We start from the raw sequence: 26,730 nt of genomic DNA on the forward strand, positions 1-26,730 counted from the left end.
CCACACAGCCTAAAATATTTACTAGCTAGCCCCTTACAAAAGTAGTTTGCTAACTCCTGCCTTAGAGGAAGAACTGAATGTATGTTGCAAAATAACTAACAGACTGTGCCCACACTCTCCAGTATGGAGATGGAAGATTTTTGTGTGTCCCTTTATATTTAAATGTGGCAGTTTCTTATTAACATAGTATATTAGTCTATTCATGCTGCCATAACAAAATATTACAGACTGGGTGGCTTAAACAACAAATTTATTTCATCACAGTTCTGGAGGCTGGAAGTACAAGATCAAGGTGCCAGCAGGGTTGATTTCTGGTGAGGCCTCTCTCAGCTGGTGATAGCACCTTCTCACTGTGTTCTCACATGACCTTTCCTCCACAAGTGGAGAGGGAGCTCTGGTCTCTCTTCCTTAAAGACACCAGTCCTGTCAGATTAGGGCCCTGCCCTTATGACCTCATTTAACCTTAATCACCTTGTTAAAGGCCCTGTCTCCAAATTCAGTCACACTGGGGTTTAGAACTTCAACCTATGAATTGGGGGTATGGGGGGTGGCACATACAGTTTAGTCCAAAACGTATAGTAACTTGGGGTAGCTTGTATCATATTTTTCTAATGAAAATTTAAAGTATGTTGATGGTGATCAAAGGTTGTTTCAATTATAGGGAAAAGGGGACAAAATGGATTTAAAGAATGTACAAGGCAAGAAGAGGTCAACTGTGTAGCAAGAGAGCCTCTTACTGCTGATGAGGAAGAAGCTTTAAAACAGGAACACCAACGAAAAGAGAAAGAGCTCTTAGAAAAAATCCAAAGTGCCATAGCATGTACCAATATCTTTCCCTTGGGCCGCGATCGCATGTATAGGCGGTATTGGATTTTCCCTTCTATTCCTGGATTGTTTATTGAAGAGGATTATTCTGGTCTCACTGAAGACATGCTGTTGCCTAGACCTTCATCATTTCAGGATAATGTACAGCCTCAAGATCCTCAGGTATCCACTAAAACTGGAGATTCTTTGATGTCTGAATCTACCTCCAGCATTGACCAAGGTCCGTGTGATGATTCTGTGCAGCTGCCAAAACCAGTGCATAAGCCAAATCGGTGGTGCTTTTACAGTTCGTGTGAACAGCTGGACCAGCTTATTGAAGCTCTTAATTCTAGAGGACATAGAGAAAGTGCCTTAAAAGAAACTTTGTTGCAAGAGAAACGCAGAATATGTGCACAGCTAGCCCGTTTTTCTGAAGAGAAATTTCATTTTTCAGGTAAATTTTCAATGGAACCTATTTCCTTTATTTTCTTTCCCAATATCTGGCTCAGGATTAAACATTTTTCAAACTATGAGAGCTGTGTTTAAAACAACTTCTCTTTCATTTAGACTATGCTCTCAGTTCCTAAGTTAGGAAAAGTTTGCCAGTTAGAGAAATAAGATTTTCTAGATTCCACTGGCTTCCATTTGAATTATGAGAAACACAGCTGACAATGTGAGAAGTTATGTACTCTTCCTGATCTCATTCCTTGATCAGTAGATTAAATACCTGAGGCACTAAGGTTACCATCGGTTTTTGAGATCTAATAGTGAGTGAGGTCACTCACTAAAGGTTTTGGCTGAGGGTCCAGGGACAGGTTTCATTAGTGATCACGCCTTTGGAGATGGGCTGCAAGGACAGATCAGGTAGAAATATTTATTTGATGGCTGGTCTATTGATGACAGATAAGAGAAAGCAGTAAGGCATTTTTAGGTGTAAATGAAATTTTTTAGGTAGAGAACTCAAATTTAGGGTCATATTATTACCATGACTACTTTAATTCTCTTCAGGATTAAAAACTGTTGATCACAATTCTTTAACAGCTTTAAAGCTGAGATTTTAATTCATAACACTGTACAATTCACCCATTTAAAGTGTACAATTCAGTGTTTTTTTGTATATTAAGATATGTGCAACCATCACACAGTCAATTTTAGAACATTTTCATCATCTCATAAAGAAATCCCATACCCTTTAGCTGCCACCCCCATAGACCTAAGCAACCACAAATCTATTTTCTGTCACTGTAAATTTCCTTGTTTGAATATTTTATATGACTGGTATCATATAGTATATGGTCTTTTGTGATTGACTTCTTTCACTTAGCATAATGTTTTCACGGTTCATTTAAGTTGTACTTCATTCCTTTTTATGGCCAATTAATGTTCATTGTATACTACATTTTACTTATCCATATGTTAGTTGATGGACATTTCTGTTGTTTCCACCTCTTGGCTATTACGGATAATGCTGCTATAAACATTTGTGTACAAATTTTTGCTGACACATATTTTCATTTCTCTTGGGTTATACCTAAGAGTGAAATTACTGGATCGTATGGTAATTCTGTTTAATCATTTGAGGAACTTCCAGACTGTTTCCTAAAGTGGCTCACCATTTTATATTGAGGGTTAAAATTTCTCCATGTCCCTGTCAACACTTGTTATTATCTGACTTTTTGATTCTAGCCATTCTAGAGGTATGAAGTGGTATCTCATTGTGGTTTTGATGTATTTCCCAAATGACTAATGATCTTGAGCATCTTTGCATGGTCTTATTGGCCATTTGTATATCTTCCTTAAAGAAAAGTGTGTTCAGGGGAATTCCCTGGTGGTCCAGTGGTTAGGACTCAGAGCTTTTGCTGTTGTGGGCCCCTGGTTGGCAAACTAAGATCCCGTGAGCCTTGCGACACAGCCAAAAAAAAAAGAAAGAAAAGTGCGTTCAGATCCTTTGCTCATTTTTTAATTGTATTATTTGTCTTTTTATTGAGTTGTAAGAGTTCTTTACATATTCTAGATACAAATCACTTATCAGATAAATGATGTGCAAACATTTTCTCCTTTTTTTTATCCCCCTGCACTTGAGGATTTACTGAGTGTTTTTATATCCATTGTCTCACAATCATGCAGTCAGATGGGTAATTGTATATTTTAATGAAAAAATAATAATAAAGATATTTGATAACTATTTCAGACAAACCTCAAACTGATAGCAAACCTACATATAGTCGGGGAAGATCTTCCAATGCATACGATCCATCTCAGATGTCTGCAGAAAGGCAGCTTGAGTTGAGGCTGAGAGATTTTCTTTTGGATATTGAAGACAGAATTTACCAAGGAACATTAGGAGCAATCAAGGTTTGTACCTGTTCCCATTTTAAATTTGCCGAATTACCAGAATTTTGGCCATATTTGTTAATTTATTTGATATAGTCAAGGCATTTGTGTTCTGAATAAATACCAGGAAGTAATATATTTTTTATGAAAACTATCTTTATTCCCCTGTATCAAATTGTTTATATATAGATAGAAATCTTTCTTAAATATGCTATATGACTATCTGCTTTCTTAAACAGAATTTAATGAACATAATTGACCTTTTTTAATATTAACTTTTGGTGTTTAAAAAATATCTGTTTTATGGTATTTTCATCCGAGATGTTGAAATGTGTAAGGATATTTTCTTCTTCCTTGACTAGCTCCTGCCTCCTCTGCTGAGTCTGGTTTGTTTATTGGTTTCTTTGTTACCTTTTTAAAATCTGTAAGTAATTCATGCTTGGTATGTGTGTTCTGTTCATTCCTTTGCTATCATCTGTCACTTTTTTGCTATTGTCAGGTGACCAATCTTAGAATTGTTTATGATTTCACTATATAGAGAGTAAGGTATTAAAGCTTCCATCTATGAATGATATGAATTCCATTTTGGCTACTTAGTAACCTTATTTTTAGATCCCTTTTTGATTCACAATCTGTTCTAGAATATTCATGACTTTTTCATATGTACATTGAACCTCATACTTCTTAGGAACAGTATATGTCATTTTTCAGGGTTAGTAAATTTGGGTTTTGTTACAGGTTACAGATCGAAGCGTCTGGAGATCAGCATTAGAAAGTGGACGGTATGAGCTGTTAAATGAGGAAAACAAGGAAAATGGTATAATTAAAACTGTGAATGAAGATGTAGAGGAGATGGAAATTGATGAGCAAGCAAAGGTCATAGTAAAAGACAGGTACAAAAAGGATTTTCTAAAGTAATCATCACTTTTCCTTGCCATTTTATACTTTTTTTTAAGTAAATGTTTCTTTTTCTTCAAATAATTGTTTTAAAATCTTATTGTGAGGACCTTAATATTCGTAACCACTGAAGTGATGATTTTGCTAAACCACAGGTTCTCTGTCACTCCACTTAGTACTAAAGTAGCTGAAAGACAGCTTGTTAGGATAATGATGTTGATAGTTACTCACGTTTTTAAAAAGTCTTTGAACTTAAGGTTTTATTAATTTCAGAAAGTAGCTTTACACTGTCCATTTTTCTGTAGGAAAACTTAGTAAACCGTAATAGACTAATATATTATTTGAGCCATTAATCAGAACCTATTTATCTATAGACAGATACTTTTACTTTTTCAGAGTTATTTTGGATAGTATCTGCCCTTAAGGATAAGTTTTATTGTCTAGAAGGAAATGGTGGAGAGACATGAAGCTAACAATTATAGAACAGGGTCAGAGTTCTGGAAGCAGTAAATACCCAATGCAAATGTAACACATAGTAGGCCTTCTTATCTTGATAGAATATGGAAAACAGAAAAGGAAGTGCAAGAGGAAGTGACTGTGAACCTGAGATCTAAAGGTGGAAAGGATATGAGACTGGGCGGGAAGACATTATACCAAAGGCTTTGAGTGAATGAGCTTGTACTTTTTTTTTTTAACATCTTTATTGGAGTATAATTGCTTTACAGTGGTGTGTTAGTTTCTGCTTTATAGCAAAGTGAATCAGCTATACATATACATACATCCCCCTATCTCCTCCCTCTTGCGTCTCCCTCCCACCCTCCCTATCCCACCCCTCTAGGTGGTCATGAAGCACCGAGCTGATCTCCCTGTGCTATGGGGTTGCTTCCCACTAGCTATCTATTTTACATTTGGTAGTAAATATAAGTCCATGCCACTCTCTCACTTCGTCCCAGCTTACCCTTCCCCCTCCCCATGTCCTCAAGTCCATTCTAATGATCGTTTTAGCTGCAGCATGGAGATTTATTGCAAAGGGAGTAAGATTGGAGGCGAAGGAACTGGTTAATTAGGAGGCAGCTATAAGTAAAAGTTGAAGCATGAGAAACAGAGATAAGCTGCCTGAGATACTTATCCCTTAAGGTCCTCTCTGAAACCTTTCCCCTAAGCTTTGTCTCATCCACCTTCCCTCCTCTTGATATTTGCCCTTGTAACGTCCTTAAATGACTTGATAGTTAGTTTAGCTCTTGATTCATGTTTTTATCTCCTTTTCCTATTAGCATACAAGAACTCCTAGAGATTGAGGGAAACTATTTCTTACACAGGTATAAGTAAGCATTTGGATGAATAAGTGGATTCAGGTTTCACCTAATAGTGTTTTTAAGTACTATAAAACTTCAATTTTTTTGTGTGTGTGAATATGATCTTTATAGCACAAAATAGAAAAGTATGAAATAATCTGAAAATTAATGATAAATGGAAAAAAAATACAACCATGGGTTAAAATATTAGATATATACTTTGATGGGAAATTTTTATGACAAATATAAATATAATTTTATTCTTTTATTCTGTTAACAAGATTTCTTCAACATATAAGACCTTGAAGGTAATCATAGTTTGAAATATATATATGTACTTCTGAAAATCAGCAGAAAGACCTATGGTTTAGGAAAGAAAGCTGAAAGATAATTTGTATTAGTAAATGCCTTACCCAAAATTTAAAAATTCTCTGAACGATGGAACTGGCTTACTTTGTACAGTACTCTCTACTTATTCAAGTTTGCTTCAGAGAAAGAATTCTTAGCCCAGCCTTATCAATCATATTCTGAGTTACTGGGAGGAGAGAGAATATTGTGAGTCACTGTACCTGCACCCCTGCGTGTGAGATCCTTGTTATATGTGGCTGTAGATATGACAGATTTAAACTGGGAGTATTTTTCAAGTATTCCTTAATTGCCTATATTTTGTGGATTCGATTGAAGACTTGCTCTTAACAAAACTTTATGTGTGGTGCTATGGGGAATAAGATAATCCCTGTCCTCACTGTTCAATGTTTTAATTGTAGACTTTTGGGCATAAAAACAGAATCTCCAAGTACTGTCTCAACTAATGCAAGTACACCGCAGTCAGTGAGCAACGTGGTTCATTATCTTGCAATGGCACTCTTTCAAATAGAGCAGGGTATTGAGCGGCGTTTTCTCAAAGCTCCACTTGGTAAGTATCTGTTTTTAATTCAAAATATTAGCTATATTTTGAATGCTTTTGAATTGCCCTTTAATTGATAGAACTTTATTGGCTGACATAATAAAATTTATTGACTAATTTGAAAATTTTAAGATTGCATTTTCATTTTAAAATATGAGTTCTGGGCTTCCCTGGTGGCACAGTGGTTGAGAGTCCGCCTGCCGATGCGGGGGACACGGGTTCGTGCCCTGGTCCGGGGGGATCCCACATGCCGCGGAGCAGCTGGGCCCGTGGGCCATGGCCGCTGAGCCTGTGCGTCCGGAGCCTGTGCTCCGCAACGGGAGAGGCCACAGCGGTGAGAGGCCCGCATACCGCAAAAAAAATAAAAAATAAAAAAAATAATAATAAAATAAAATATGAGTTCTTTCAGGTGAGATTTATTTGTTTAATAATACATAAATACTTAAAAAAATTTTTTTCTAGGTATTCATTCATTTTAATGAATGTCTATTTAACTATTTCTGTCAATCTCTTCTTTTATGAACTTTTCTTCTGAAGAAAGATTACCACATCCTGTGACTAGCCAGACCCTGAATAATCAAAGACTATACATAAATTTGTTGTTGTTGTTATTTAAAACAGAACCTCAAAGAAGCTACTTAAATGTCCCCCATTAGGGGTATGGTTTAATAATGTGGTCACTCACCTGAGCACTGTGTATGAAGTACCAAATCAGAAATACCAGGTGTTGAAGGGTACACAGATGAGGAAATGCTCTATAATTTATGGTTAGGATGACAGAAATAATTCTATCAGGAATGTGTTTCAGCAATTGTGAAATTAATATGCTTTTAGGGACTAATCTAGGAACATACTCATTATGTCTTTAGGAAAATATATGTGTCAAGTTCCAAATCAATTTTCATGTCATAACTGCCTCTACTCCCCTGTGGTCTTTCTGAAAAATGGAATTAATTTATAATTCATCATATTGAGATAGTTTGTATCTCAATAGTGGGGTACTAGAAGAAACAATTTTTTTAAACCATATCTTTTTGGTCTCATATTGAGAGAGCAACTTGAGGAGACGAAAATCCTTTAAAAATGATTTGAATGTTACTCTGTTGAGTAGTAAGAACAAAGCTTTCATAAATAGATGGTGCTGCTATCAGAGCAATTTTGGAATGTCAATATATTTGTAAAATGTTATTTTTAAATTGAAGGATTTGTGGCTAGTGTCTCATTGTTCTAATAAACCTATCCATATTTTTATATTTTTTATAAATTGATAATTCCACCATGAGCTTAATAACTCATTTTCACATCAAAAGTAGCACTTGTAAGAAATAAAATACATATGATCATAAAGATATTCAAGTTTGTTGTATCACTGCTATTTTGTCTTCAGTTATTTCTTAATATTTTCTGTGTTCAAATCAAATTACGTGTACAAGGGATCTCTGTATTGTTTCTTACAAACACATGTGAATTTACAATTACTTCAATTAGAAGTTATTTTTAAGTCATAGAGCTCTTATAAATGTAAGATGTTATTACTACTCATTAATTCTGTGATTCCTAAAGGGGTGAGGGATAAATTGCAATTCTGCTGATTTTTCCACTTCTGAAATTGCCGTCAATTAAAGTTATTTATAAGTTTGGGGGGGATCAAATTAATTATTTAATGTGTTTGTATTTTTTTCAGTACATTTTATTAAATATTTACACAAAGGGAAAACGTTAACAGTGAGAGATGTTGCAACTTACATCTCATAGGTTATGTAAGAGCGGAGAACTATAGTGTTCCTTATGCTTGTTTGTATACAGCAGCATTAGAACATTCATTTCATCCTGAGACATAGAAACAATTTTAATGTGGGATCTTAAAAAAATAAATGAAATAAGACAAGTTCAACTTATCTTACTTACTTTGTAAATGTTGGTCAGAGTCAGATGTTGATCATTTGTAATATGGAATGTTACCATCTACCATTGCTGCCTCAAAGTTAATAGAAGAACTGGTGTCTGTAACTCTTTATGTTTAAGCCTTTGAACGGTCTGTTTTGAATGAGACCGCAGGAAATGGAGGTACCTCTAGAGTTTTAAGATAGTCTGAATATTTGGAGCAAGGTAATCAAGAATATCCTTAATTCGGAAGAGAAAGGGGGGTTCCACTTCATGAATGTTTGAGATAGAATATTTATTAAAATCCTCCATTCTCTTGATAATTTTTCAACATAGCAAATTAACTATAGTAGGAATTTTCCCAGTTTAACTTCAGAAATTATTTCAGTTTCTGAGGAAGCAAGTAAGAATAAAATTTCTACTTATGTTCCACCTTCTCTAGAATGTCCTTCTTATGCTAGTGATGAATTGCATTGATAAATCTAGGCTTTTTTAGCTTGGGGAATATAATCATATTTCAGTTAATGATTTTAGGTAACGTGAGAATTGTTTAAGTTGATAATTTAATCATTTATAAAGTCATATGTATGGTTAAACCTTTAAGCTATGAGGAAAAAAAGTCCATTCTCTATGTCTGCGTCTTTATTCCTGTCTTGCCCCTAGGTTCTTCATAACCTTTTTTTTTTTTTTAGATTCCATGTATATGTGTTAGCATACGGTGTTTGTTTTTCTCTTTCTGACTTACTTCACTCTGTATGACAGACTCTAGGTCCATCCACCTCCCTACAAATAACTCAATTTCGTTTCTTTTTATGGCTGAGTAACATTCCATTGCCTACATGTGCCACATTGTCCTTATCCATTCATCTGTCAGTGGACACTTCGGTTGTTTCCATGTCCTGGCTATTGTAAACCGAGCTGCAATGAACATTGTGGTACATGACTCTTTTTGAATTATGGTTTTCTCAGGGTATATGCCCAGTAGTAGGATTGCTGGGTAATATGGTAGTTCTATTTTTAGTTTTTTAAGGAACCTCCATACTCTTCTCCATAGTGGCTGTATCAATTTATTTATTTTTTTTTTGTTTTTTTGTTTTTTGGGTTTTTTTAAACATCTTTATTTGAGTATAACTGTTTTACAATAGTGTGTTAGTTTCTCCTTTACAACAAAGTGAATCAGTTATACATATACATATGTTCCCATATCTCTTCCCTCTTGCGTCACCCTCCCTCCCACCCTCCCTATCCCACCCCTCTAGGTGGTCACAAAGCACAGAGGTGAACTCCCTGTGCTATGCGGCAGCTTCCCACTAGCTATCTAATTTACTTTTGGTAGTGTGTATATGTCCATGCCACTCTCTCACATCGTCACAGCTTACCCTTCCCCCTCCCCATCTCCTCAAGTCCATGCTCTAGTAGGTCTGTGTTTTATTCCAGTCCTACCACTAATCTCTTCATGACATTTTTTTTCTTAGATTCCATATATATGTGTTAGCATACGGTACTTGTTTTCCTCCTTCTGACTTACTTAACTCTATATGACAGACTCCAGGTCTATCCACCTCATTACAAATAACTCAGTTTCATTTCTTTTTATGGCTGAGTAATATTCCATTGTATATATGTGCCACATCTTCTTTATCCATTCATCTGTTGATGGACACTTAGGTTGCTTCCATGTCCTGGCTATTGTAAATAGAGCTGCAGTAAACATTTTGGTACATGACTCTTTTTGAATTATGGTTTTCTCAGGGTATATGCCTAGTAGTGGGATTGCGGGGTCATATGGTAGTTCTATTTGTAGTTTTTTAAGGAACCTCCATACTGTTCTCCATAGTGGCTGTATCAGTTTACATTCCCACCAGCAGTGCAAGAGGGTTCCCTTTTCTCCACACCCTCTCCAGAATTTATTGTTTGTAGATTTTTTGATGATGCCCATTCTGACTGGTGTGAGGTGATACCTCACTGTAGTTTTGATTTGCATTTCTCTAATGATTAGTAATGTTGAGCATTCTTTTCATGTGTTTGTTGGCAATCTGAACATCTTCTTTGGAGAGAAGTCTATTTAGGTCTTCTGCCCATTTTTGGATTGGGTTGTTTGTTTTTTTGATATTGAGCTGCATGAGCTGCTTGTAAATTTTGGACATTAATCCTTTGTCAGTTGCTTCATTTGAAAATATTTCTCCCATTCTGAGGGTTGTCTTTTCATTTTGTTTATGGTTTCCTTTGCTGTGCAAAAGCTTTTACATTTAATTAAGTCCCATTTGTTTATTTTTGTTTTTATTTCCATTTCTCTAGGAGGTGGGTCAAAAAGGATATTGCTGTAATTTATGTCATAGAGTGTTCTGCCTATGTTTTCGTCTAAGAGTTTTATAGTGGGTGGCCTTACATTTAGGTATTTAATCCATTTTGAGTTTACGTTTGTGTATGGTGTTAGGGAGTGTTTTCATTTCATTGTTTTACATGTACCTGTCCAGTTTTCCCAGCACCACTTATTGAAGAGGCTGTCTTTTCTCCATTGTATATTCTTGCTTCCTTTATCAAAAATAAGGTGACCATATGGACGTGGGTTTATCTCTGGGCTTTCTATCCTGTTCCATTGTTCTATATTTCTGTTTTTGTGCCAGTACCATACTGTCTTCATTACTATGGCTTGGTAGTATAGTCTGAAGTCAGGGAGCCTGATTCCTCCAGCTCCATTTTTCTTTCTCAAGATTGCTTTGGCTATTTGGGGTCTTTTGTGTTTCCATACAAATTGTGAAATTTTTTGTTCTAGTTCTGTGACAAATGCCACTGGTAGTTTGATAGGGACTGCATTGAATCTGTAGATTGCTTTGGGTAGTATAGTCATTTTCACAATGTTGATTCTTCCAATCCAAGAACATGGTATATCTCTCCATTTGTTTTTATCATCTTTAATTTCTCTCATCAGTGTCTTATAGTTTTCTGAGTACAAGTCTTTCTCCTCCTTAGGTAGGTTTATTCCTAGGTATTTTATTCTTTTTGTTGCAATGGTAAATGGGAGTGTTTCTTTAATTTGTCTTTCAGATTTTTCATCATTAGTGTATAGGAATGCAAGAGATTTCTGTGTATTAATTTTGTATCCTGCTACTTTACCAACTGCATTGATTAGCTCGAGTAGTTTTCTGGTAGCATCTTTAGGATTCTCTATGTATAGTATCATGTCATCTGCAAACAGTGACAGCTTTACTTCTTCTTTTCCGATTTGGATTCCTTTTATTTCTTTTTCTTCTCTGATTGCTGTGGCTAAAACTTCCAAAACTGTGTTGAATAAGAGTGGTGAGAGTGGGTGACCTTGTCTTGTTCCTGATCTTAGTGGAAATGGTTTCGGTTTTTCACCATTGAGAACAGTGTTGGCTGTGGGTTTGTCATATATGGCCTTTATTATGTTGAGGTAACTTCCCTCTATGCCTACTTTCTCGAGGGCTTTTATCATAAATGGGTGTTGAATTTTGTTGAAAGCTTTCTCTGCATCTATTGAGATGATCATATGGTTTTTCCCCTTCAGTTTGTTAATACGGTGTATCACATTGATTGTTTTGCGTATATTGAAGAATCCTTGCATTCCTGGGATAAACCCCACTTGATCATGGTGTATGATCCTTTTAATGTGCTGTTGGATTCTGTTTGCTAGTATTTTCTTGAGAAGTTTTGCATCTATGTTCATCAGTGATATTGGTCTGTAGTTTTCTTTCTTGGTGACATCTTTGATTTTAGTATCAGGGTGATAGTGGTCTTACAGAATGACTTTTGGAGGGTTCCTCCCTCTGCTATATTTTGGAAGAGTTTGAGAAGGATAGGTGTTAGCTCTTCTCTAAAGGTTTGATAGAATTCACCTGTGAAGCCATCTGGTCCTGGGCTTTTGTTTGTTGCAAGATTTTTTTTTTTTTTTTTTTTTTTTTGCGGTACACGGGCCTCTCACTGTTGTGGCCTCTCCCATTGTGGAGCACAGGCTCCAGACGCGCAGGCTCAGCGGCCATGGCTCATGGGCCTAGCCACTCTGTGGCATGTGGGATCTTCCTGGACCGGGGCATGAACCCGTGTCCCCTGCATCGGCAGGCGGACTCTCAACCACTGCGCCACCAGGGAAGCCCTGTTGCAAGATTTTTAATCACAGTCTCAATTTCATTGCTTGTGATTGGTCTGTTTATATTTTTATTTCTTCCTGGTTCAGTCTCAGAAGGTTGTGTTTTTCTAAGAATTTGTCCATTTCTTCCAGGTTGTCCATTTTATTGGCATATAGTTGCTTGTAGTAATCCCTCATGATCCTTTGTATTTCTGTAGTGTCAGTTGTTACTTCTCTTTTTTCATTTCTAATTCTATTGATTTGAGTCTTCTCCCTTTTTTTCTTGATGAGTCTGGCTAGTGTTTTATTAATTTTGTTTATCTTCTCAAAGATCCAGCTTTTAGTTTTATTGATCTTTGCTCTTGTTTCCTTCATTTCTTTTTCATTTATTTCTGCTGTTTATGATTTCTTTCCTTCTGCTAACTTTGGGGTTCTTTTCTTCTTCTTTCCCTAATTGCTTTAGGTGTATGGTTAGGTTGTTTATTTGATATGTTTCTTGAGGTAGGCTTGTATTGCTGTAAACTTCCCTCTTAGGACTGCTTTTGCTGCATCCCATAGGTTTTGGGTTATCGTGTTTTCATTGTCATTTGTTTCTAGGTATTTTTTTATTTCTTCAGTGATATCTTGGTTATTTAGTAGTGTATTGTTTAGCCTCCATGTGTTTGTATTTTTTACAGATATTTTCCTGTAATTGATATCTAGTCTTATAGCATTGTGGTCAGAAAACATACTTGATAACAATTTGACTTTTCTTAAATTTACCAAGGCTTGATTTGTGACCCACGATATGATCTATCCTGGAGAATGTTCCATGAGCACTTGAGAAGAAAGTGTATTCTGTTGTTTTTGGATGGAATGTCATATCAATATCAATTAAGTCCATCTTGTTTAATGTGTCATTTAAAGCTTGTGTTTCCTTATTTATTTTCATTTTGGATGATCTGTCCATTGGTGAAAGTGGGGTGTTAAAGTCCCCTACTATGATTGTGTTGCTGTTGATTTCCCCTTTTTGTGGCTGTTAGCATTTGCCTTATGTATTGAGGTGCTCCTATGTTGGGTTCATAAATATTTAAAATTGTTATATCTCCTTCTTGGATTGATCCCTTGATCAATATGTAGTGTCCTTCTTTGTCTCTTGTAATAGTCTTTATTTTAAAGTCTATTTTGTCTGATACGAGAATTGCTACTCCAGCTTTCTTTTGATTTCCATTTGCATGGAATATCTTTTTCCATCCCCTCACTTGCAGTCTGTATGTGTCCCTAGGTCTGAAGTGGGTCTCTTGTAGACAGCATATATGTGGGTCTTATTTTTGTATCCATTCAGCCAGTCTGTGTCTTTTGGTGGGAGCATTTAATCCACTTACATTTAAGGTAATTATCGATATGTATGTGCCTATTACCATTTTATTAATTGTTTTGGGTTTGTTATTGTAGGTCTTTTCCTTCTCTTGTGTTTCCTGCCTAGAGAAGTTCCTTTAGCATTTGTTGTAAAGCTGGTTTGGTGGTGCTGAATACTCTTAGCTTTTGCTTGTCTGTAAAGGTTTTAATTTCTCCATCAAATCTGAATGAGATCCTTACTGGGTAGAGTAATCTTGGTTGTAGGTTGTTCCCTTTCATCACTTTAAATATGCCCTGCCACTCCCTTCTGGATTGCAGAGTTTCTGCTGAAAGATCAGCTGTTAACCTTATGGGGATTCCCTTGTATGTTATTTGTTGCTTTTCCCTTGCTGCTTTTAATGTTTTCTTTGTATTTAATTTTGATAGTTTGATTAATATGTGTCTTGGCAAGTTTCTCCTTGGATTTATCCTGTATGGGACTCTCTGTGTTTCCTGGACTTGATTAACTATTTCCTTTCCCATATTAGGGAAGTTTTCAAGTTATAATCTCTTCAAATATTTTCTCAGTCTCTTTTTTCTCTTCTTTTGGGACCCCTATAATTCGAATGTTGGTGTGTTTAATGTTGTCCCAGAGGTCTCTGAGACAGACCTCAATTCTTTTTGCTCTTTTTTTTTATTCCGCTCTGCACTAGTTATTTCCACTATTTTATCTTCCAGGTCACTTATCCATTCTTCTGCCTCAGTTATTCTATTGATTGCTTCTACAGAATTTTTAATTTCATTTGTTGCACTGTTCATTATTGTTTGTTTGCTCTTTAATTCTTCTAGGTCCTTGTTAAACGTTGTATTTTCTCCATTCTATTGACAGGATTTTGGATCATCTTTACTATCATTACTCTGAATTTGTTTTTCAGGTAGACTGCCTATTTCCTCTTCATTTGTTTGGTCTGGTGAGGTTTTTACCTTGCTTCTTCATCTGCTGTGTATTTCTCTGTCTTCTCATTTTTCTTAACTTACTGTGTTTGAGGTCTCCTTTTTGCAAGCTGCAGGTTCGTAGTTCCTGTTGTTGGTGTGTCCCCAGTGGCTAAGGTTGGTTCAGTGGTTTGTGTAGGCTTCCTGGTGGAGGAGACTAGTGCCTGTGTTCTGGTGAATGAGGCTGGATCTTGTCTTTCTGGTGGGCAGGACCACGTCCGGTGGTGTGTTTTGGGGTGTCTGTGACCTTATTATGATTTTAGGCAGCCTCTGAGCTAATGGGTGGGGTTGTGTTCCTGTCTTGCTAGTTGTTTGGCATAGGGTGTCCAGCACTGTAGCTTGCTGGTCATTGAGTGGAGGTGGGTCTTAGCATTGAGATGGAGATCTCTGGGAGATTTTTGCTGTTTGATATTACTTGCAGCTGGGAGGTCTCGTGTGGACCAATGTCCTGAACTTGGCTCTCCCACCTCAGAGGCACAGCACTGACTCCTGGCCAGAGCACCAAGAGCCTGTCAGCCACATGGCTCAGAAGAAAAGGGAGAAAGAAAGAAAGGGGAAAAAAAGTAAAATGAAATAAAATAAAGTTATTAAAATAAAAAATAATTATTAAAAATGAAAAAAAAGTAATTAAGAAAGAAGAGAGCAACCAAACCAAAAAACAAATACACCAAGATAACTGTGCTAAAAACTATACTAAAAAAAAAAAAAAAAAACGAACAGACAGAACCCTAGGACAAATGGTAAAAGCAAAGCTGTACAAACAAAATCACACAATGAAGCATAGAAGCATACACACTCACAGAGAAAAAGGAAAAATATATATGTATCTCTGCTCCCAAAGTCCACCTCTTCAATTTGGGATGATTCATTGTCTATTCAGGTATTCTTCAGATGCAGGGTACATCAAGTTGATTGAGGAGCTTTAATCCGCTGCTCCTGAGGCTGCTGGGAGAGATTTCCCTTTCTCTTCTTTGTTCGCACAGCTCCTGGGGTTCAGCTTTGGATTTGGCCCCACCTTTGCGTGTAGGTCGCCTGAGGGCATCTGTTCTTCGCTCAGACAGGACGGGGTTAAAGGAGCAGCTGATTGAGGGGCTCTGGTTCACTCAGGCCTCGGGGGAGGGAGGGTACAGAATGCCGGGCGAGCCTGCGGCGGCAGAGGCCGGCGTGACGTTGCACCACCCTGAGGTGGCGCCGTGCGTTCTCCCGGGGAAGTTGTCCCTGGATCACGGGACCCTGGCAGTGGCAGGCTGAACAGGCTCCCGGGAGGGGAGGTGTGGATAGTGACCTGTGCTCGCACACAGGCTTCTTGGTGGCTGCAGAAGCAGCCTTAGCGTCTCATGCCCGTCTCTGGGCTCCGCGCTGGTAGCCACGGCTCGCGCCCGTCTCTGGAGCTCGTTTAGGCGGTGCTCTGATTCCCCTCTCCTCAGCACCCTGAAAACAATGGTCTCTTGCCTCTCTGGCAGCTCCAGACTTTTTCCCTGACTCCGTCCCGGCTATCTGTGGCTCACTAGCCCCCTTCAGGCTGTGTTCATGCCACCAACGCCAGTCCTCTCCCTGGGTTCTAAGCTCCGAAGCCCAAGCCTCAAGCTCCCAGCCCCTGCCTGTCCCGGCAGGTGAGCAGACAAGCCTCTCGGGCTGCTGAGCACCGGTCGGCACCGATCTTCTGTGAGGGAATCTCTCCGCTTTGCCCTCCGCAGCCCTGTTGCTGTGCTCTCCTCCGTGGCGCCGAAGCTTACCCCCTCCACCACCCTCAGTCTCTGTCCACGAAGGGGCTTCCTAGTGTGTGGAAACCTTTCCTCCTTCACAGCTCCTTCCCAGAGGTGCAGGTCCCGTCCCTATTCTTTTGTCTCTGTTTTATCTTTTTTCTTTTGCCCTACCCAGGTACGTGGGGAGTTTCTTGCCTTTGGGGAGGTCTGAGGTCTTCTGCCAGCGTTCAGTAGGTGTTCTGTAGGAGTTGTTCCACATGTAGATGTATTTCTAATGTATTTGTGGGGAGGAAGGTGATCTCCACGTCTTACTCTTCCGCCATCTTGAACATCTCCTAAATGACTCTTAATAGGTTCAAATGTTTCTGTATAAAAATTGGTGCTGAAAGTTCTTTTTTTTTTTTTTTTTTTTTTTTTGGCGGTATGCGGGCCTCTCACTGTTGTGGTTTCTCCCGCTGCGGAGCACAGGCTCCGGACGCGCAGGCTCAGCGGCCATGGCTCATTGGCCCAGCCGCTCCGCGGCATATGGGATCTTCCCGGACCAGGACACAAACCCGTGTCCACTGCATCGGCAGGCAGACTCTCAACCACTGCGCCACCAGGGAAGCCCTGAAAGTTCTTTTTAAGGGAGTATTAACATTTTTTAAATTTACCTTATTTTAAAAATAATATTTTCTTAGGTGTAGAAGACAATACAGTTGGCATTTATACATAATTGATATTTTTAATAAATTATATTGAGATATATTTCACATATATAAAATTCACCATTTTAAATTGTACAGTTCAGTGGTTTTTAGTATATTCAAAGTTGTACAGCCATCCGCTACTATCTAATTTCAGAACATTTTCATTATCCCCAAAAGAAAACTTAAATATGATTTATACTTAGAGAGCAGTCCATCTTTTATCTGAAATGAGGCAGTAACATTCTTGATTCAAATGAATAGTAGCTGACTTGTAATCATATATAGCGAGCTTTCTAAATTACGTCAAGATTTGATACAAAGAACTAGATTACTAGATTGAGAACACATTGCCTAAGTTATTTTTCTCTTTTAACTATTGAAATCCCCCAGCATTTGGTTTACGGATTTAAGTAATTCCTTATGTCATAAATAAGATGTGGTTCAGCAAATTTTCTTTAACACAAGGTTTTTATTTTTAATATCAACGTGGTCTTTTTGTGAATTATTAGGAGAGAAGAACTGTGAATTCCAACCTATTTACACTACCAAGAAAATAGTTCTAGGACATATCTAGGGTTTGCCTAGGAAGTTTAATCACTTTCCCTTTTCATTTAAGATGCCAGTGACAGTGGGCGTTCTTATAAAACAGTCCTGGACCGTTGGAGAGAGTCTCTCCTTTCTTCTGCCAGTCTATCCCAAGTCTTTCTTCATCTCTCCACCTTGGATCGTAGTGTAATATGGTCTAAGTCTATACTGAACGCCCGTTGCAAGATATGCCGAAAGAAGGGTGATGCTGAAAACATGGTACTTTGTGATGGCTGTGATCGGGGTCATCATACCTACTGTGTTCGACCAAAGCTCAAGGTATTTTTTTCTTCTGCTGCTTCTCAGATTAGAATTGAGACACTGAGATTTTGAGTGACAGATGATTAATGATCATTTATGTGATTTATCAGACTGTGCCTGAAGGAGATTGGTTTTGTCCAGAGTGTCGGCCAAAGCAACGCTCCAGAAGACTCTCCTCTAGACAGAGACCATCCTTGGAAAGTGATGACGAGATGGAAGATAGTATGGAAGGTGAGGATGATGAAGTTGATGATGATGATGAAGAGGGTCAAAGTGAGGAGGAAGAGTATGAGGTAGAACAAGATGAAGATGATTCTCAAGAAGAGGAAGACGTCAGGTAAGTCCTACCACGCAATAAAATGAGAGTTTGAGTCTTTAACTAGACCGTCTCTTGACTTTTCAAATGCAAATGGAATGGTTGGGGCCCATAATTTAAAAACAAAAAACTAGTGTGCAATATAGTGTCATAAAGTTCCCCTTGCTTTTTATGTATTGTAAACATATGAAATTATTCCCAAGGGAGTATATTCACTTTGTGAACTTAGCCAGGTCATAAAATCAAGTGTAAGTTTAAGTTTGGTTAGGATGTCAATTCAGAGCCACATCGAGGTTGATATTACTTAATTTTTTGCTGAAAGCAACAAATAAGCAGTCCAGAGGATATTCATGAGATAGAGATGAATGCAGCTCCCGATGCCTCTTTTGCTTTTCTCAAGGGGTTATACCCAAATATTGGTGATCTTGGCAGTCTACAGAGAGAGAGAGAGAGGAATGCCAGGAAGCACATTGTATTTTTATACTCCTACCGCATCAGCACCTAGAAACAACTTCTATACTACTGTATAGCCAAGTATTCTGCAGCTTAGCAAGCTGTGTCACCCAGGCCTAATGAATGGCTTTGGTTATTCCTGCCATGGCAGCACTGGGGCAGTCTCCCTTTATTTGTCCCTAAGACCTCCCCTTGTTTTTAACATTTGAATTCCATTCTTGTGGAATCAAGAAAATGAATGTGAAAGCAAGGGCAACCTAGAACCAACACAGTACAAAAGGCCAAAGACTGAGGAGTATAAGTAGAGAGAGCCACCCCCTCTACTTTAAACAAGTTGTTCAATAGCTCCAACTAGCAGGAGTCATTTTCCCTGTAGCTTGTAATGGCAGTATTGTGTTAAGCATAAAGATGATAAAGAACTTGGAGAATTTTTGGAAATATTTTAAGTAAACTGGAGATGGGGGAGATGGATATAAGGAGGCTTAATGGGGTTGTATCATCCTTGTCTACAGCTTAAAGGCAATTAAAGGGTTGAATCTAGTTTTGTATCTTACAGTAAGAATCAAAATATGGCAAAGAAATTCCTGGCTTAGTGTTGAAGAACAGTAGGTTTAAGGCCTACTTTTGTGGGATCCATTGGCCAAAACTGTAGGTTACCTCAGTATCAATAGTAATGAGAAGTGACAGTCTCCTGTAGCATAAGGAGACAAAAGATTTGCATTTTAAGTTTTTCAACATGTTTAAGTCCATTTATTCAGTTCTCCTGATGATTTTATTACAGTTTATCACAACCTAGGATTTGATTTTCATGATGATGTCCTGGAGTTACCAAGAAGTTATTAAACATTGTCTTTGCGTTACAAAGAAATATATGAAAGCACATTTTAGATTTCCATGAAGAGTTTGTTGATTCTAAGTTTAAGGAACTGAGTACAGGATAAGTCTCAGTAACACAAAAGTTATGAATGTAGAACTCATTGGCTGAATAGTAGAACAAGGGGGGTAGAAGTAATCATATGTTCATCATTGCTCTGTACAATAATTGTTTTCTAACACCATTTATAGCCCACCAAAACGAAGAAGACCACAAGTTAGATTACCAATTAAAACAAGAGGGAGATTTAGCTCTTCTTTCTCAAGTCGTGGCCAACGACAAGATCCTGGAAGATATACTTCAAGGAGTCAGCAGAGTACACCGAAAACAACTGTTTCTTCTAAAGCTACTGGTAGAAGCCTAAGAAAGATAAAATCTGCTCCTCCTACAGAAACTAAATCTTTAAGAATTGCCAGTCGTTCTACTCGCCAGAGTCATGGCCCACTGCAAGCAGATGTATTCCTGGAACTACTTAGTCCTCGTAGAAAACGCAGAGGCAGGAAAAGTGCTAATAATACACCAGAAAATAGTCCCAACTTCCCTAACTTCAGAGTCATTGCCACAACGTCAAGTGATCAGTCAAGATGTCTAAATGTTGCTTCAAAACTTTCTCTCCAAGATAGTGAATCCAAGAGAAGAGGCAGGAAAAGACAATCTACAGGTATGAAGAAGTCTAATTTAAGCTATTCTTACCTAAGAAAATTGAGTAATTTGGAAAGATTGAATGTTGATATACTTTGTATCATTTTTGAAAGGGTGTCCACTATACAGAGTTATTAGGGAGCAACCTGACCTGAAGCATAATGTTCAAGGAAGGGGCAGGTATTTGGAATAAAGGTAAACTACAGTACTAGTATTTCTACTAATGTAGTAGGGTAGTTGTAAGAAATTTGCAGTGTTCTGTGTTTAAGGGAGAGATTTGGCCAATACTTGAACAGCCTCAGTATACCACATTATAATACGTTTCATTCTCTTCCACCTTTGCTTCCTTCAAAACACATGTACTCATCATCACCTAGACAAGCTACATTAGGTAATTTGATAAGGTTCCCACCTGACATACTGAATTTCGGGGCAGGGAGAGTTGGGAACAGTAATATTGTTAGGGAGTGATCACCAGCTATCTTTTTGATTCTAATAATTGTTGTTTTAATATTTATATATATATATATTATATAAATTGTTTATATATTATATATATTTATATAAATTGGTAATATTTATCCATGTAATAATCTCTTTACCCATTTATCTCTAATCCTATCCTCTTTTTTCTCTAATGTCAGTAGTAGTAAAACTTCGATATTTCAAAAAATGAAGTTAAACATAAAAAATGCTACTACTGTTCTTTGAAGAATTTTAGATAGTTTGTATTGCATTATTCACACCCATGACAGGATTAAGGAATTCACTGGTGGAAGAATGGAACATGATGCAGTCGCCAGGTCGTCAGGTTTGGCAGCGGGGTGGGGGTAGTATCAGGTAACTTGCACCGAGATCTAATTTAGCTTTTCCTATCCCCTTATGTGTTTTGCTCTTCCCCAATCCTGAACCCCAAGCTATTTGGAAAATAGTACACCTGAAGCATTTTTGTTTTAAGAAAGAAAAAATACTCTGCTGAAAAGAATGTTGTTGTTGTTAATTGATTTGTGAACTTAACTAACCTGGTTCTAAGGACAAATAAAGGGGGAAATGTGTGGATTAACATTTAAGCAGAGAATTTAAACACCTAGATCTATATATGGACTATACTACTCTTTTCTACTAATTCATTCACTTTAGATCTCATTATATACCTTACATTTTATGAGAAAGCATTTTGCTTTAAGAAAATTCTCCATATAAAATTAGATTTATAAGAATAATCTTTTATTTCATCATTGAGAAATATTTTCTGTTATGCACGGTAATTTATAAAGAGGCCAAGTTTCTAAATCTGAAGAGGTTATTTTCCTAAGGTTGTATTTCAGGAAATACCAGAGGATTTCATTTTACTGTAGTTAAAAACATATTTTTAATAAAATGGAGTAACAACCTACAAACTTTGTGTTCTAGAATTTCCTTTTGTATTATATTCTTTTTACAATCTGTTCCCAATGAGTGTTTATTTCAAGTGGAAATTTTTAAGATCGAAAGGAAATAACGAATACTTGGTCCAGATTTATCTATCTCTCAGAATGTAAGTCAATTTAACATCTCAGTGTGTAGAGTGTCGATTTTCTGTTTGAATTTAGTTTGTATTTATATGTCCTGATTAGCTTATGGTGATCAAATATTTTGTTTTGTCATCACCTAAAGTTAACATAATTATTTATTCAGAATCATCTCCTATGACACTTAATCGAAGGAGTTCAGGTCGACAGGGAGGAGTTCATGAATTGTCCGCTTTTGAACAACTTGTTGTGGAATTGGTACGGCATGATGACAGCTGGCCTTTTTTGAAACTCGTTTCTAAAATCCAGGTAATACTACTAGACTTTATAAAATATATTCATGTGTATTATCTGATTTAGTCTGCATGGCAACTTTAAGGTAGTCAAAATACTTGTTTAGTCACTTGTCTACTTAAAAAACAAAACAAATCTTGGAACGTTTGTTCCTATATTGAAAAAAAATGGAGTTAGCATAGTCTCCTCAGTCCCTTCTAGTCCTGTGACTGATTCTTTTTTATTTATTTATTTACTTACTTATTTATCTTTGGCTGTGTTGGGTCTTCGTTGCTGCACATGGGCTCTCTCTAGTTACGTCAAGCAGGGGCCACTCTTTGTTGTGGTGCACGGGCTTCTCATTGCGGTGACTTCTCTCATTGCGGAGCATGGGCTCTAGGCATGCTGGCTTCAGTAGTTGTGGCATATGGGCTTAGTTGCTTCACGGCATGTGGGATCTTCCCGGACCAGGGCTTGAACCCGTGTCCCCTGCATTGGCAGGTGGATTCTTAACCACTGCACCACCAGGGAAGCCGCTGTGACTGATGCTTATAAATAATGACAGTCTGTTGAAATAACCTCACTTTTTATTCTGTGTAATGAATATGAATAGAGTTGATTCAACTGAGTACCGTTATTGGCATTTCTATTATGTAAAACAGTGTTTCTTAAACTTTAGCGTACACCACAATCTATGGAGGGCTTGTTAAAACACAGCTGACTGGGCCACACACCAGTCTGTTTCACTAGGTCTGGGATGATGCCCAACCATTTGCATTACTGACAAGTCCCCAAATGATGCTGATGGTGCTGGTCCAGGGACAGCATTTTGAGAAACACTGATGTAAAAAATGGGTACTCTTGAATAACAGAGATAGCCTAACCTAACTAAGGGATTTGAGCTGTTATTTATATATAGGTGTGGCAGAATATGATGTGCCATAACAGAGGTAGGACAGTGTTATTTATACTAGAAGTTTAATGGTCTTTCAGAAGTAGAGAAGAGAAAGAATTGATTTGAGCATTTCAGGGGGAAGGAATAGCAGGAATTATAGAAAGGTTTTTAATGAAGAACTATTTGATCTGGTCACTGAAGAAAGATGGAATTTTAACAGTGAGAAATGGAATGAGGACATTTTAGGAAGAGGGGACAACAAGTTAAGACCTAGAAATGAGAATATGGGAATGATGGATGGTTTGAATGGAGCAGAGGTTGTGTTAGAGGGGCTCAGACACAACTAGATTGTAAAGGGCCTCACTTGTCAGTATCAGGTGAAGGTTTCTGAATGAAAAAGTGACATCATCAAAATTCTACTTTGAGAATTCTAGAACCAGAATGTGAAAGATTAATTAACATTGAATAGCGTCTTATAAAAATTAACTTTCTGGGACTTCCCTGGTGGTCCAGTGGTTAAGAATCCACCTTCCAACACAGGGGACACGGGTTCCATCCCTGGACGGGGAACTAAGATCCCACATGCCGTGGGGCAACTAGAGAGAAGCCCACGCGCCGCAACGAAATATCCCACATGCCGCAACTAAGACTCGACGCCGCCAAAAATAAATAAATAAATATTTAACAACAACAAAAAAAAATTAACTCTCAGTTGGACTGTAACTTATTTTTCCTGAGTAGTTTTGTGCTGAATTAAGTTTTGTTACATGTATTTCATTCTTTATTACAAATACAGTCATGGTCATTACAGAAATTTCTTTATAAATACATTTATGTATCTATATATAGAGAGAGAGAGACAGAGAAAGGAAGAGAACACACAAGCAAACCCATAATCTGTTTTTTCATAATACATTTTAAACATTTTTTATAGTATCAAATAAGCTTTTACAACATTACAGTGACTGAAATGTATTATGTAATTTTAATGGAATAATAGTATTCAGAAGTTAATATTCAGTTGCTTTTAAGGGCAAAATTTGCATGTATTTGACTACTTATCTTCAATAAATTTTCTATAGGAGAGATATATATGAATTATTTTACAGGTCCCAGACTATTATGACATCATCAAAAAGCCCATTGCCTTAAATATAATTCGTGAAAAAGTGAACAAATGTGAATATAAACTAGCATGTGAGTAATTTATGTTTTTCTCTGATAATTATTTTCCTTTAAGGAGGTAAAGGCTGTTTTTCTTTTTATTTAAATGATGTATATTAATGTAATAGTGTAGATGGCATCCCAAGAAATCCCTAAAATGCTTATGTATACATATATGGAAATGAAAGATGGATGGGGATTGAATGAGTTAAAGATATTTTATAGAATCTCATCTTAATAGATGTTCTTTTTAGTTATATAAAATACATCTAATTAAATAATTTTATAATTTCAATAAAACAGTTTTTTAAAGTATTTATAAACAATTTTAAGCTTCAGTTCTGCCACCTTGTTTCAGAGTCTTCAATTTCTAAAGAAAAATGTGGACTTCTCTTTTCTTAAGGACATTTCCAGATATGATACAAAGATTGTATTTATAATTTACTTTCTTTCATTCTAATCTCATTTGGTTTTTTCATTCTAGCTGAGTTTATCGATGATATTGAGTTAATGTTTTCGAACTGCTTTGAGTACAACCCTCGTAACACAAGTGAAGCAAAAGCTGGAACTAGGCTGCAAGCATTTTTTCATATTCAGGCTCAAAAACTTGGACTTAACATCACACCTGGGAATGTGGATCAAGTTAGCACACCACCAGCTGCAAAAAAGTCACGAATCTGATTTTGTCTTTCTAAAGGGTATATTTGAAGAAAATAAATTGTTCATGAAAATGGAACATTAAATCATGCTCTAAAGCAGACATATATGTATAAAGCAATAACAACTGATTGACCACATTGAAGTGTGGCCTGCACTATATTCTCAACTTTAATATTAAGCACTCAGGAGAATGTAGGAAAGATTTCCTTTGCTACAGTTTTGTTCAGTATCTAATAAATTTGATAGATGTATTGGCTACAGTACTGGTTTACAGAGATTTTTGTGCATTTTGAGATCATTCATGTGTCCCAGTATCTGAAAAAATATTTTTTCACCTATGATTTATTTTGTCGTTGACTTTTTTTTAGAAGTGTGGTATTAAGGGAGATTTATCTACACAGATAAATCTTCCATGATAGCACAGTTTAGAAAAAAGTGTATACATCTAAGAATTGTTTAATGAGCAGATTCTTTCAACACTATACATGAATGAATCCAACTTTATTCCTTGAAGTGCTATACCAGTGCTGGCTGGAGGTATTGAGTCTGAGTTTATTAACTAGATATTTATTTAGCATTCAAAGTAATTTGTGAATTTGTTTTATATTTATAAAATTTGTACCTGGAAAATGTTCTTTAATTTTTTAAACATTTTATGGTGTTTTTGTTTTATTTCTCTAACTTCCTTAATGATCAGTCAACAAAAGGTAACACCCTCCCTTTTCCCTGGCAATTCTTTCAGTTTTACAGAACTGTATTATAAGTTTCTGTGTACAACTTAAGTGTACAAATAAAATGATACTTTTTTTTTCAAATATTCTGAATTTCTGGAATTTTTTACAAATCAGAATTAGATTTCTACATGTGATAAATAGACCATAGGAACCAATGTTTTATTGTACCTGAGTCTCTATAGCAGTGATTTGCATCCTTTTCTGCCCAAACCCTTGAGTAAGATACCTCCCATCAGCAACAGTAACATTCTATGGCAGGGATTCTCATTAAAAAGAGAAAAGAAAGTTTGGAATACACCCACAACCCTGAAAATTTTTTTAAAATAAAATAAATGCTATTTCCTAGGTATGGAAAACATAGGGGCCTCAGTTTTGGAGGAGTAGCTGTTCCTTTTTAGGATGCAGAAGGAAGTCAGGTATCCTCTGTATGACTTTTGGGGAGTCAGGAGACAGAACCATCCCTCTGTTTTCTCATCTAAAATCCTGAGGATTTAACGAGCTTCATTTGAGGACTTCCCTGGTGGCGCAGTGGTTAAGGATCCGCCTGCCAATGCAGGGGACAGGGGTTCAAGCCCGGGCCCGGGAAGATCCCACATGCCGTGGAGCAACTAAGCCCATGCGCCACAACTACTGAGCCTTTGCTCTAGAGCCCGCGAGCCACAACTACTGAGCCCTCGTGCCACAACTACTGAAGCCCGTGTGCCTAGAGCCCATGCTGTGCAACAAGAGAAGCCACCACAATGAGAAGCCCGTGCACTGCAACAAAGAGTAGCCCCCGCTCACCGCAACTAGAGAAAGCCTGCGTGCAGCAACGAAGACCCAACACAGCCCAAAATAAATAAATAATTAATTAACTAGGTTCATTTGTTTGGGAAGTTATCCCTCTGCTTTCATTTCTTTTTCATATACTCTGAGATGATCAATTCCCTGGCTTCTTTACATGAATATGTTCATATCTGTAACCATTGGTAAATTTGTAATTTCATATGCCAATAACCAAATTTCTTAGAAAGTTTTACTTAATAGCATTTAAGGGAATTCCCTAGTGGTCCAGTGGTTAAGACTCTGTGCCTCCACTGCAGGGGGCACAGGTTCGATACCTGGTCAGGGAACTAGGATCCCATAAGCCATAAGCCACAAGCCATGTGGCCAAAAAGAAAAAAAAAAAGCATTTAAATATTCAAAAGAGAATTCTAAAATATAATTACATTTTAATAGTAAATTATCTGATTACTTAATAGTCTCCACTCTTTAATAATAAGTAACTTTTATATTTGTTTTTCTTCTAAGATAATAAACATAAAAAGGGGTCATTTCTGATCAACTAATTGTTGAATTATTCAGTCTGAAAGTCAGTCTTAAAACATGCAATTTATCTTATATGTTGCCTTTCTCAGACTCAGTTAAAATAGAACATTGCCTTTTTGGGGAGCAGGAGGGGCACACAGC

General features: G+C 37.1%; 1 protein-coding gene across 1 annotated transcript in view; it reads left to right on the forward strand.

Moving 5' to 3' along the window:
- BAZ1A (bromodomain adjacent to zinc finger domain 1A) overlaps positions 1-25,362 on the forward strand; it is a 99,035-nt gene extending 73,673 nt beyond the window's left edge. The window contains exons 17-26 of the mRNA XM_059056544.2: positions 662-1,258; positions 2,996-3,159; positions 3,877-4,031; positions 6,098-6,246; positions 17,530-17,777; positions 17,870-18,096; positions 19,594-20,063; positions 21,722-21,864; positions 23,833-23,920; positions 24,372-25,362. Coding sequence (XP_058912527.1) covers positions 662-1,258; positions 2,996-3,159; positions 3,877-4,031; positions 6,098-6,246; positions 17,530-17,777; positions 17,870-18,096; positions 19,594-20,063; positions 21,722-21,864; positions 23,833-23,920; positions 24,372-24,568 — 2,438 coding nt within the window. The 3' untranslated portion in view covers positions 24,569-25,362. The remainder of the gene's footprint in view (positions 1-661; positions 1,259-2,995; positions 3,160-3,876; positions 4,032-6,097; positions 6,247-17,529; positions 17,778-17,869; positions 18,097-19,593; positions 20,064-21,721; positions 21,865-23,832; positions 23,921-24,371) is intronic.
- The last annotated feature ends 1,368 nt before the right edge of the window (positions 25,363-26,730 follow it).

This window comes from Kogia breviceps, chromosome 3, assembly GCF_026419965.1.
Source record: "Kogia breviceps isolate mKogBre1 chromosome 3, mKogBre1 haplotype 1, whole genome shotgun sequence".
NCBI classification, from domain to species: domain Eukaryota; kingdom Metazoa; phylum Chordata; class Mammalia; order Artiodactyla; family Physeteridae; genus Kogia; species Kogia breviceps.